The 12,982-nt window shown below is 45.0% G+C and overlaps 1 protein-coding gene across 1 annotated transcript; it reads left to right on the forward strand.

Moving 5' to 3' along the window:
* Positions 1-290: 290 nt before the first annotated feature.
* Positions 291-10,696, forward strand: LOC125629956 (heat shock 70 kDa protein 12A). The gene is made up of 4 exons (XM_048835316.2): positions 291-638; positions 3,595-3,819; positions 5,500-5,671; positions 7,890-10,696. The coding sequence occupies exons 1-4, from the start codon at positions 351-353 to the stop codon at positions 8,933-8,935; spliced, it is 1,731 nt and encodes a 576-aa protein (XP_048691273.1). The 5' UTR covers positions 291-350; the 3' UTR covers positions 8,936-10,696.
* The last annotated feature ends 2,286 nt before the right edge of the window (positions 10,697-12,982 follow it).

The raw sequence follows: 12,982 nt of genomic DNA on the forward strand, positions 1-12,982 counted from the left end.
GAGGGGTTGAGTGGAAGCTGATCTACAGGACTTGTCTGGGGAACTGCTCCAAGTATCAAGCACTTTCTTGCTTGCACAAACAAGTAGGGAAAGCAGCCCTAACTATGGAGTTGGTGCCTTCAAGATCCATTGTAGCTCAAAACCTCAATAGAGTGAGGCTGTCCCCTCCTTGGAGAATTTATGCAGAGAGCCCTGGCTCTCCCCCTCCCCCACATCAGAGTCTGCAGTGATCACCCAGCCAATTAAAAAGGAGGGGCAGGTTTTCATCTGCAGAGTTAACTGTAAAACCGTTTCACTTTCAGTAGTCTGTTCTAACAAGCTGTGTAGAAGTCTCTCCCTCTCTCAAGTTCATGAGCATGGCAAGCAAGTCCTTGTTCATTGTTGCCATTGATTTCGGCACATCTTATAGTGGCTACTGCTTTTCTCTTGCGAAACACACGGATCAAATCCGGCAGGTGTTCTGGGGACATGAGCACGGGCTCAACACTGTGAAGACCCCAACGTGCATCCTCTTCAATGAAAAGCGTGAGTTTATGAAGTTTGGCTATGATGCTGTCATGAAGTACCACACGCTCCCCTCCAGAGAAGCTCACAAATGGTACTACTTCCACCACTTCAAGATGAAGCTATACAACAAGGTAAATGAAATCTCTTGGTAAGAGCAGCCAATTCAGAAACGGGCAGGGAACGTGCTTAATAAGGTTGTCACCTTTCTAAGGGCCGGTAACCGGACCAATGAGATGCCACTCCCTGCCTTGCCTCTTCCCCCAAAGGCCCTGCCCTGTCTCTTCCCCCAAGACCCCACCCCTTCACCATCTCTTCCCGAAGCCCCTGCATGCCCTGTGCCACCATGAGCCCCCTGGCCCTGGAGGCAGCAGCAGCTATTGTTGCTGTGCTGCCTCCTTCCTTCCACTTAGAGTTGCCAAAGACCCAAAAACCAGCCATCAGGGCTTGTCAAATGGCCCCTGGACACACAAGCTGAAACCTCGACTGTCTGGGTGAAAACCGGATGGGTGGGAACCCTAGTGCTTAACGAGCTGGGGGATTGATTTATGAGGGAGGATTAAGGAACGTGAGTAGGCTGGTTAAAGCAGTGGTTCTCAACCAGGGGTACGTGTACCCTGGGGAGTACGCACAGGTCTTCCAGGCGTATATCAACTCATCTAGATATTTGCCTAGTTTTACAACAGGCTACATAAAAAGCACAAGCAAAGTCAGTACAAACTAAAATGTCACACAGACAATGACTTTATACTGCTCTATGTACTCTACACTGAAATGTAAGTACAAGATTTATATTCCAATCGATTTTATAATTATATGGTAAAAATGAAAAAGCAAAGAATTTTTCAGTAACAGTGTGGCTGTGACACTTTTGTATTTTTATGTCTGATTTTATAAGCAAGTAGATTTTAAGTGAGGTGAAACTTGGGAGTGCACAAAACAAATCAGACTCCTGAAAGGGGTACAGTAGTCTGGAAAGGTTGAGAGCCACTAGGTTAAAGGCAACTTAATAAATTACCTAGAAGTATCTGTGAAGACCAAGGAGGGAGGAGAGTTGCTTAGGGTGGCTCAAGGGCTAAAACTAAAGCCTGGTCTGTATTAGGAAATTGAGTCAGCACTGAAAAATGTGCAGCAGGTCCCCTTCTGAGCTAGTATTGAAAGTATTTAAATGCTAATGTAGTCAGGACATGGGCATTTTCAACACCATTTCTGAAAGCATGACTGAGACTTACCAACAGTTATTGTGAAAACAGGCCTATACTGCAGCATTCAGTTTTTTTTGTTTTTTTTTTAAGTATGAAGAATGGGCGAGAAGTAGGGTGACCAGATGTCCTGATTTTATATGGACAGTCCCAATATTTGGGGCTTTTGCTTATACAGTCACCTATTACCCCCTACCCCCGTCCCGATTTTTCACACTTGGTATCCGGTCACCCTAGCGAGAAGTCATGGAAGAGAGACATGGATTTTAGTTGAACCCCAGGCTGTGTCTCTGCACATGTGCTGAGAACAGGGCAGGGCAATTTACGTAGAAGGACTCAGAGACACCTAGAGGAGAGGCAGTTACTAGACATGTTCAGTAGCTGATTCGGAAGCTGTACAGAAAGTTTCCATTAAGGACCAGCTGTGTTGCAGGTTCCACACATTTACCATAGGAAAGCTGAGCCAAGAAACGGAGCTCAAAGGAAAGAGATTATAAATATGGGAGGCAACTCTGGGGATTCAGCAACTAATGATGCAGAACCAAGAGATGTGTCTGATGTGAAGGCTGCATCGCAATACTTGCACCTCTTAGATATGGGCTATAGATTCCTCTTCTCACTAGAAATTCAGACAGTCAGCTATTGGCTCAGAGACTGGAACTGCTGCTGGCTGTAAGGAGCTTCAGAATCTCCTCAGAAAATCAATGGTCCCAAGAGTTTGGAGGGGAATGGAGAGGAGGCCATTCTCCTCAGGCTTTGCAGAATCCAAGTGACAAACTATGTACATTAAAAGGCCACACCGTAGAGCCTGAGAAATTATCTCTGAGAGAAGATTATTGGTGAATGTTTGTGTATGTGCGTGCCAAAGTATAAAAGGGTATAAAAAGATATACTGTCTGTTAAAACCTGGCACTGAATTGTAAGTATGTAACAGCAACAAAGTGGGGAAGCCTGTACAAAGAACACCAATAGTTTTACTGCCTAACAGTTTTGTTTAAGATGTTATTCAAAAGTATGCATAATACAGGTTGCAAATGTTTGTGTATGTATTAAATGTGTATTAACTAAGAAATAAATTGTATGCTGGTTCTCTCTCAGGCTGACTGGCACCAGTTCTCTTGCAGTGGGCTTTGGGAATTTTGGGGGTTTGTATAAAATGTGTGTAAAGTTGCCTTCAGTTATTCAAGAATGTGAGTACCAACCTCAGGACACTGTCCTGAAGCAGGGCATAAATCCCAAACTGGCTGTGAGTTCTACACTTCGATTTCACTGGCCTATTTTAACTAACACACCGGTGAGCCAGTGATTCAGCTGTGTGTCTGTCAGCGTTCAGTTGAGACATGTGGACCTTGGTATGAGCTGGCAACTGGTCTGCCAGCATCGCAGTTTGACTCAGGGGAAACAGTTTGCTCTAATAGCCACGTTAATATTTGACTTACAAAGTCATTCACAGATTTGAGGCAGCTGGCAGTCATAGGCTTTTTGAGCCTCTGCACCTCCTAGACCTAGAGTGCAGTGATCTATGCTCCAGAGTTCTTCTGCCTGCTTACTTAGATTACTGCATCTTGGGGGGGGGGGTGAGCAGGGACCATCATTTTGTTCTGTTTGCACAGTACCAAGCACAAAGGAACCCTGGTCCATGACTATGGCTCCTAGGGCGCTACTGTACCCCACTGATGAGTGTGTTACAGGTCCTCCTCTGCACCAATCCCCAGAAGCTGAGTGGTTATCGACCCCAGTTACAGAGAAGCTGTTCTTGTGCTTTGGCTCTGGAGGTCCCCAGTTCAATTCTCAGTGAGCTGGCAGCAGGAAGGGGAACCTGTAACAAACCCAGCAGTGGGTTATGCTACCACAATAAAAATAATTAATTGTTTTTTCTCACTTCTAGAAAATCACTTCTAACATGGAACTGGAAACAGATAATGGAGAGAAGTTTCCAGCCCTAAAAGTATTCTCAGAAAGTCTGCGGTACATGAAGGACCATGCTCTGAACACTATACGGGAGGCCTCATACCAAACTGTCTATGTCACTGAGGATGTCACCTGGGTCATTACTGTTCCAGCCATATGGGATGCTTCTGCCAGGCAGTTCATGCGACTGGCTGCTAAAGAGGTAAAGTGAGTAATAGCTTGATTGCCTCTGAGATTCTCTCTAGAATTTTCACTGCACAACAATGCAGAAGGATTGTTCAACATTTAAACAAACCTTATTTTAACAAAAAAAAAACCTTATTTTAACACTTGCTCTACCATGGAGTGGGTTGGGGTTGAAGATTTTTTTTTTTCTATATCCAGTGTTCTCAACCTGGGGTCACAGCTGCTCTGCCCTTTCTATACCGCTAAATTAGAGGAGGATCCTGACTAGATCTTGCCTAGACTGGAGAAGTGTTACAGTACAGAAAAGGTTGAGGACCATTGTTTTGCTTGCTACACATTACTACAAGAAGTGACAAAATTAACTACTGGCTGAGAGGCTTCTCTGAATGAGAATAGCATCTGCAGTGAGAGTAGTTGGAACAGAAATTACAGGGACTATGGATCTTCATAAGTCATGGCATACACTAATGCTGGCTGGAATCAGGTAGAAATTCCCCTCCCATCACACACACAGTTACAGTATTGCACATAAATTGTCCATGAGCGCAGGGTGGGGGTTTCACCTTCCTCTGACTCATCTGGCTCTAGTCAGAGCTGAAAACAGACTAGATGGAACAGACAGACCATTATTCCTGATAGGCCATCCCAACTGTGATACATGTTGGGGGGAGGGGGGGAGAGAGTAGCTCCCTTTGATGGGCACCCAGCCAGCCAGCTAGTTGTAAAATTCCTCTTGGTCTGTTCTCTGCTTGTGTTACCTGTAAAGAGTTAACAAGCCCACATGTAAAAGGAAAGGAGTGGGCACCTGACCAAAAGAGCCAATGGGAAGGTAGAACTTTTTAAAATTGGGAAAGAAACTTTCCCTTTGTCTGTTGTTCTCTGGGCTGGAGGGACACGGAGCAGCAATGCTATAAGCAGGCAATGCTATAAGCAGGAATGCTGTGTAAGGTTTGAACCAGGTATGAAAAAGTATCTTCCATACCCAGAAGAAATTAGGATAGGGAATGTTTAGTTACACACAATCAGGTTTATTTCTCATTTTGGCTTGTGGATCTCCTTTGTGCTAACCTCTGATGCTTTTGTTTGCTTGTAACCTTTAAGCTGAACCCCAAAAAAAGCTAGTTTGGGTGCTTAATTTTTGGAATTGTTTCTTTTAAGATCTAGCAAAAAGCCGAAGTTCCAGATGTAATTTTTCCTTTTTGTTTTTAATAAAAATTACCTTTTTAAAGAACAAGTTTGGATTTTTGGTGTCCTAAGAGGTTTGTGCATGTTGTTTGATTAGCTGGTAGCCACAGCTAATTTCCTTTGTTTTCTTCTCAGCTCTCCCCCGGAGCAGGGGTGAAAGGGCTTGAGGGTACCCCACAGGGAGGAATTTCCAAGTGCTCCTTCCTGGGTTCAAAGGGGTGGGGTTTTTTTGCATTTGGGTGGTGGCAACGTTTACCAAGCCAAGGTCAGAGAAAAGCTGTAACCTTGGGAGTGTAATACAAGCCTGGAGTGGCCAGTGTTAATTTTTAAAATCCTTGCAGGCCCCCACCTTCTGCACTCAAAGTGACAGAGTTGGGATTCAGCCTTGACACCAACATTCCCAAGATTAAAAGAACCTGGCCAACATACTGTGCTCATGGTGCATCCCAGAGATGGGAAGCCAGGATCCCGTCACCACTCCTGTTACGATCACTTTCTCTTCTGATTTTAGGCAGGACTCATCAGTGATATGTTTTCTGAGAAGCTCATCATCGCCTTAGAACCAGAGGCCGCCTCAGTCTGGTGCAAGCAGCTCCCACAAGAAGGGTTTGTGGCAGAAGGTGGTGATAGACAAAAGTTTGAAGAGTCACCTGGGACCCAGTATGTTGTCGTTGACTGTGGAGGTAACTTTCCCCCTTAAATAGGTATAATCTCTGCTACGTTCAGAGTTTGTCTATTCAGCAGCTGCAGACCCTTCTGGCATAGAGAGCAAGGGACTGAGCTCCATACTGAACTCGGATCCCCCAGGCTGTGCTTGCTCTGGGTTCTTTAATTTCTACCTGAAAGAGCACGCACCTGACGGCTTGTCTACATGATGGGGGAAGGGGTTAGTCTGTACTAAGTTGAGTTAGTGTGGGTTAAAAAACCTTGGTACACGATGCAAACCCCTACAGCGCACTAACTCCCTACTTACAGCACATTCTGGAGTCCTCTTTCAAAGTGTACTAAGTTCGATGCAAATTGAGTTAGTTCAGTCCACAGCTCTGTGGTCAAGTTGACGAGATGTCCCCTCCGCTGTTTAAAAACTGATGCAGAGCCAGGATCAGCCCATTTGCTCCTGGATCCAAATATATCAGCTTTGCTGCAATATTAGTCCAGCAGCCTTACAACATGCTTCAAGCAGCCATGGTGAGATCCTTGATCTCGTCATCATCTGGGGAGAAGTGATGGTGCAGGCAGCTCTTGTGGCCAGCTATCTCATAAGAAATTGTCCAAGGAGATCTCAAAGCAGATGACTGAAAAGGGTCACAACTGCATGCCTGGCAGTGCTGTACAAAAAGCAAATGACTAAAAAAATGTACTGAGGAACCGGGGACGACAGAAGAAAGTCTGGCACTGCCCATTTGACCTGTCCATTTTAAGAGCAGCTGGACAGGATTTTTAGTTGGCATGCCACTGCAGAAAGAGGAATGAAAGGAGAGCCCCTTTAAGGGCCTGATCCAAACCCCATTGAAGTCAATAGGATTCTGTTGTCTTCAATTGACTTTGATCAGATCCTAGCAGTGCAAGTTGCTGTCATCAGAGCCACTCCACTCCACTGTACACTGTCCTGCTACGTCAGCAATAGGTACACACCCATTTCCTGTTGTGTAGCTTGAATCCATAACCTCCTGCTGTAGAAGCAAGAGTGCTGCCACACAGCTTCTTTAGTTTCTTGCTATTGTTTTGGCGTAACATGTGAACTTAGTGCTGAGGACAGACTGACATCCCTGGGAGACAGAAGTCTGTGTTTCTCGCAGAACAAATTCAGGATGGGCAGCAGCAGTGGAAGCTTCCTACAGACACCCTATGCTCAGCATTGTGCCCCAACTCGGCCAGAGAGTGTGGGTATCACAAGATGTCAGTTTTCACACACATTCAGTTCTGACATCTCAGCAGACTACTCAGAAGGGACTTAGCATCAACTGGGATGTGGACACTTGGCCATTGGGTACTAGACTGAGACCTACCAACTCATTTCCTACAGGCCACTGAACTTCCAGCAGATAGTAATATCTCACAGCTATTACCAACTTTGGGCTGGGTTTGAGTAAACTATTTATTGGACACCAACAGTGTGCTTGGTATTGTATCAACTCATCTAGACATTTGCCTAGTTTTACAACAGGCTACATCAAAAGCAATAGCAAAGTCAGTACAAACTAAAATTTCGTACAGACAAAATGAGAAAGGAAGCAATTTTTCAGTAACAGTGTGGCTGTGACACTTCTGTATTTGTGTGTCTGATTTTGTAAGCAAGTCATTTTTAAGTGAGAAGAAACTTGGGGTATGCAAGACAAATCTGACTCTTGAAAGGGGTACAGTAGTGTGGAAAGGCTGAGAACCACTGCTGCACAGCATGCAGAAATTAAGGCTGTGTCTACACTAGGGACCTTGTGGCGGTACAGCTGTGCCGCCACAACTGTGCTGCTCTAAGGTCTTCTGTGGAGCCACTCTTTGTCAGCAGGAGAGAGCTCTCCTGCCAGCATAATTAAACCACCCCCAAAGAGCAGCGTTAGCTATGCGGGCAGAAGAGCCTCTCCTGCCAACAGAGCGCTGTCCCCGCCAGCACTTTTGCTAGTGAAACTTATGTCAGTCGGAGGGAGAGTTTTTTCACACCCCGACAGACAAAAGTGGTAGTGTAGACAAAGTCTAAGAATCCGTGGGCAAGGAAAGATTATAAGCTAAAGAACGGGCAGCTCTCTATCCCAATTTGCAGAGCACATTTGCCAATTGTGAGATTTTTTTTTTACTTTTGTAAAGATAAGGACTCTCTTTAGAAAGCAGCCTTTTATTCAGCTAAAGTGAGGGCAATAACTTCTTTTTAAAAATTAACTAATTTTACTCATTTTGGGGGCTTAGGTGGTACCATAGACATCACAGTACATGAAATCCAAGAGAACCAATCCCTGAAAGAATTACATAAGGCATCAGGAGGAGGATGGGGAGGCGATACAGTGGATGAAAAGTTCAAAGAGTTCCTGAAGGAGATCTTCCAAGATGGAGTATGGGAGGAATATGCACAGAATCACCCAGCAGAATGCCATAAAATGATGTACGACTTTGGCCTTCAGAAATGCTCTTCCAACAGAGAAGAGGTCTACATGCGTTGCTACCACAACCTAACAAAAGTGGCAGAACACAAGAAAAAGGACATCTCCCTCTTCTTTGACGGTATAAAGGGAGTTCTGTGGTGCGATGGGACTATCATGATTACATATGAGAAAATGAAGAGCTTTTTTGCCTACAGTGTCAGACAAACCATTGGTGCCTTGCAGGAAATCCTCAACAAGCCTGAGATGGCCAAAGTCCAATATATTTTACTGGTTGGGGGCTTTGCTTCCAGCATTATCCTGAGGGACGAGATCTATCAGACCTTTAGGAAGTACCGTATCCTGTGTCCACAGGAATCTCAGGCAGCTATTATAAAGGGAGCCATTTTATTTGGGCACAATCCACAAATTGTTGCCTCGAGAATCAGCGCTCTGACATATGGAGTAAAGATATCTGAGGCATTTGATATTGCTGTCCATGATGTACAGAAAAAGAGAGTCTCAAAAGCTGATAATTATGTATATTGCACAGATCTCTTCAAGAAGTTGGTGGGAATTGGGGATTTGGTTGAGGTAGATGAGGTTGCCAGTTATACTTTCACTCCCACAGAACCAGATCAGACAAGTGTGATTTTTAGTTTCTATTGCACAGAAAAGGATGATGCAAAATACATAGATGAGGAAGGGCTGAAGATGCTCGGCTCCTGTACTGTGCCAACACCAAACACAGAGCTGGGGAAAAACCGCCAACTGAGACTGGATATTAAATTTGGGCTAACGGAATTTAAAGCCACAGGTACTGATGTTACGTCTGGTGAAAGTCGGACGGTTATGATAGATTTTTTAACCGCGTAAAGATTCCACAATTCAAGGACACGTAAGAAGAGCATCAGATATGGATGATTCAAGGGACTATAGGGCTCAATTAGGAGAATATATGAGCTGTCACAATGGAATAGCCAAGTGGACCATATAGTCCAGTAACTCACTTCCTGCCACACTGGAACAAACCAATAGTCTGTCTAGTCTGATAATCCTGCCTCTTCCCAGACTAGTCACCCATTTAGTCTGATATTCTGCTACCTGCCATTCCTGACTGGACCAACACAATTTGTCTAGTTCAGTATTCCGCCCCCTCTCATGCTAGATTAGACCAATGGTGCAATATCTAGTCCAGCATCCTGCATGCTACACTACTGGATCTGAACACAGTGGTCCATGTAGTCCAGTATAATTATCTATATCCCACTAGATCAGATTTATCGCCATCTAGCCTGGTATCCTGTTTGCTGCCAGACCAGGCCAATGGTCTCTCTAGTCCAGTATTTTTCCTGCAGCTGTATTTTCTTATGCTATCATCTTGTCAGACATCATTTTCTAAAGACTGAAGTTAATTCTGCTTGCTGTGATTTTACTGTATTATGACAAATATTCAAATATATGATTTTATTTTTTTTTAAAAATCAGAGAAAGTGTAAACACGTAATATTTTGCAACAGTGAAATTATGTTAAAGAAATCATAGAATTGTAGGACTGGAAGGGATCTCGAGGTGTCATCTAGACCAGTCCCCTGCACTCCTGGCAGGACTAAGTATTATCTTGAATTAAATATCTTAAGTATTTAGACAGGTTGAAAGACAAAAAAAACCTCTGAACCATCGTACATGGACAATTACAAAACGTTACGAATTTTGGGGCGTTTAGATATGAAATTGTGAGAGTGTGGTGATAATTTAACTACATCATTTAAGCAAATTGGCATCATTAATTGAATAGATATTCATGTGCAGATTGTACCACACAGCTCTGAATAATAATGCTGCTGCAAACCCACTTTGGGGCACTAGCAGTCTCTGTTTAGGGGAGTACAGGGACTCTCAGCTGTCTCAGGCTCCTCTGTGCACAGGCCAAGCAGTCTGGCTCTAACTAATCTGGTTACTAAGAAAGAGTTGGTTACAATCTAAGGCTCTGATCCTGTTGTCTGATCTGTGTGAGAAGACCCCCTACACCAGTTTACTTTAATAGGGTTTTGCATGGACAGAAGGATCTGCCTACACAGATCCATTGCAGAATCAGGGCCTAATTAACTATTATTGAGGTCCTGTATTGTACATTTCTACACTCTCAGAAGTGAAAATTACCATGTCAAAATACAAACTGTGACCTAGGTTGATACACTGTATTAGAATTAGCTCTTGGGATATTTTACATTGGATTTCTGTCCCCTGCCCTAGAGTGATCACTTTAATTTTACTAGCTGCCCCTGGCATATGAAAAGTAGCATTCAAACAGATAAATTGTCACCTTTTTTGGTTGCCTTACCGCGTATAAAGGTTTGAAAGATTTTTTTTTTTTAAAGAAAAAATGTTGATGGTTTTTACATTCAAAATTGTGTCTACAACAAAAGGTTTTGCTGCAGGACTCTGGACAATTGGATTGTCTCTTATGCTGGTTGACAGGAGCCAATGCAAGGGCCATTCTGGGAGCCTGGGATCAGCAAGCTGCAGCAGTACCCTGCTCATAGCTCCTTTTGTTTGCCATGCCCCCTACCCTGGGGGCTAGATAGGGGGTGGCATATAAACCCCTGTATAAAGCGATCTTCCACTGGCCAGGTATGCCAGCTTTTGTGTTTGTTTTGTGTCACTGGAGAGACAAGGCAGAGTCAATGGGTGTCACATAATCTCCCCTTTTTTATTCTTTAAGAAAGGAATTTGTATTTACACCCTTGCAAAGCACAACAGTTCCCCTGCCTCTACTGATCTGTATGTTGTTCTCTTACAATGAAGGAAGTCCAATCTGATCACAGGACTGGAAGCTAGGTACTCTCGAATTCTAACTCCAACTCTGCCACTGATTTGCCATTTGACCTCGGACAAGTCATTTAGGGTATGTCTACACTATGAAATTAGGTTGAATTTATAGAAGTTGGTTTTGTAGAAAGCGGTTTTATACAGTTGATTGTGTGCGTCCCCACACAAATGCTCTAAGTCATGTAGTTGGCGGAGTGTGTCCACAGTACCGAGGCAACCGTCGACTTCCGGAGCATTGCACCATGGGTGGCTATCCCACAGTTCCCTCAGTCTCCGCCGCCCATTTGAATTCTGGGTAGAAATCCCAGTGCCTGATGGGTCTAAAACATTGTCATGGGTGGTTCTGGGTACATATCGTCAAGCCCCCGTTCCCTCCCTCCCTCCGTGAAAGCAAGGGCAGACAATCATTTTGCGCCTTTTTTCTTGAGTTACCTGTGCAGACACCATACCATGGCAAGCCTGGAGCCCGCTCAGCTCACCGTCACCATATGTCTCCTGGGTGCTGGCAGACGTGGTACTGCATTGCTACACAGCAGCAGTTAATTGCCTTTTGGCAGCAGACAGTGCAGTATGACTGGTAGCCGTCATCGACGTAGTCCTGGGTGCTCTTTTAATTGGGCACCTAGGCAAACATGGGAGTGACTCAGCCAGGTCATTTCCCTTGTTTCGTCTCGTGGCGATTCAGTCCTACTGGCAGTGCGCTGTCTTTTAACCTCCAGCCAGCAGAAGATGATGGCTAGTCGTCATACTGCACTGTCTTCTGCCAAGCACCCAGGAGATGATGATGGCTAGCAGTCGTACTGCACAGTCTGCTGCCAGCAAGATGTATAAAGATAGATGAAGTGGCTCAAAACAAGAAATAGACCAGATTTGTTTTATATTGATTTTCTCCTCCTTCCCTCTGTGAAATCAGCAGCCTGCTAAACCCAGTTTTGAGTTCTATCCTTGAGGTTTTGAGTTCTATCCTTGAGGGGGCCATTCAGTTTCTCACAAAGCTACCCCCTTTGTTGATTTTAATTCCCTGTAAGCCAACCCTGTAAGCCATGTCGTCAGTCGCCCCTCCCTCTGTCAGGGCAATGGCAGACAATCGTTCCGCGCCTTTTTTCTGTGCAGACGCCATACCACAGCAAGCATGGGGCATGCTCAGATCACTTTGGCAATTAGGAGCACATTAAACACCACACGCATTATCCAGCAGTATATGCAGCACCAGAACCTGGAAAAGCGATACCGGGTGAGTAGGCGACATCAGCGCGGTGACATGAGTGATGAGGACATGGACACAGACTTCTCTCAAAGCATGGGCCCTGGCAATGTGGGCATCATGGTGCTAATGGGGCAGGTTCATGTGGTGGAACGCCGATTCTGGGCTGGGGAAACAAGCACAGACTGGTGGGACCGCATAGTGTTGTGGGTCTGGGACGATTCCCAATGGTTGAGAAACTTCCGCATGCGTAAGGGCACTTTCATGGAACTTTGTGACTTGCTTTCCCCTGCCCTGAGGCGCAAGAATACCAAGATAAGAGCAGCCCTCACAGTTGAGAAGCAAGTAGCAATAGCCCTGTGGAAGCTTGTAACGCCAGACAGCTACCGGTCAGTCGGGAATCAATTTGGAGTGGGCAAATTTACTGTGGGGGCTGCTGTGATGCAAGTAGCCCACACAATCAAAGATCTGCTGATATCAAGGGTAATGACCCTGGGAAATGTGCAGGTCATAGTGGATGGCTTTGCTGTAATGGGATTGCCTAACTGTGGTGGGGCCATAGACGGAACCCATATCCCTATCTTGGCACCGGAGCACCAAGCCGCCGAGTACATAAACCGCAAGGGGTACTTTTCAATAGTGCTGCAAGCTCTGGTGGATCACAAGGGACGTTTCACCAACATAAACGTGGGATGGCCGGGAAAGGTACATGACGCTCGTATCTTCAGGAACTCTGGTCTGTTTCAAAAGCTGCAGGAAGGGACTTTATTCCCAGACCAGAAAATAACTGTTGGGGATGTTGAAATGCCTATATGTATCCTTGGGGACCCAGCCTACCCCTTAATGCCACGGCTCATGAAGCCGTACACAGGCAGCCTGGACAGTAG

This window comes from Caretta caretta, chromosome 1 (assembly GCF_965140235.1).
Source record: "Caretta caretta isolate rCarCar2 chromosome 1, rCarCar1.hap1, whole genome shotgun sequence".
In the NCBI taxonomy this organism is placed as follows: domain Eukaryota; kingdom Metazoa; phylum Chordata; order Testudines; family Cheloniidae; genus Caretta; species Caretta caretta.

What these genes read in the sequence shown, in the direction of transcription:
- LOC125629956 (XM_048835316.2), top strand. Translation starts at nt 351, where the DNA reads ATGAGCATGGCAAGCAAGTCCTTGTTCATTGTTGCCATTGATTTCGGC. An exon ending in AGATGAAGCTATACAACAAG is followed by an intron (nt 639 to 3,594) that starts GTAAATGAAATC and finishes TCTCACTTCTAG; the next exon opens with AAAATCACTTCTAACATGGA. An exon ending in TGCGACTGGCTGCTAAAGAG is followed by an intron (nt 3,820 to 5,499) that starts GTAAAGTGAGTA and finishes TTCTGATTTTAG; the next exon opens with GCAGGACTCATCAGTGATAT.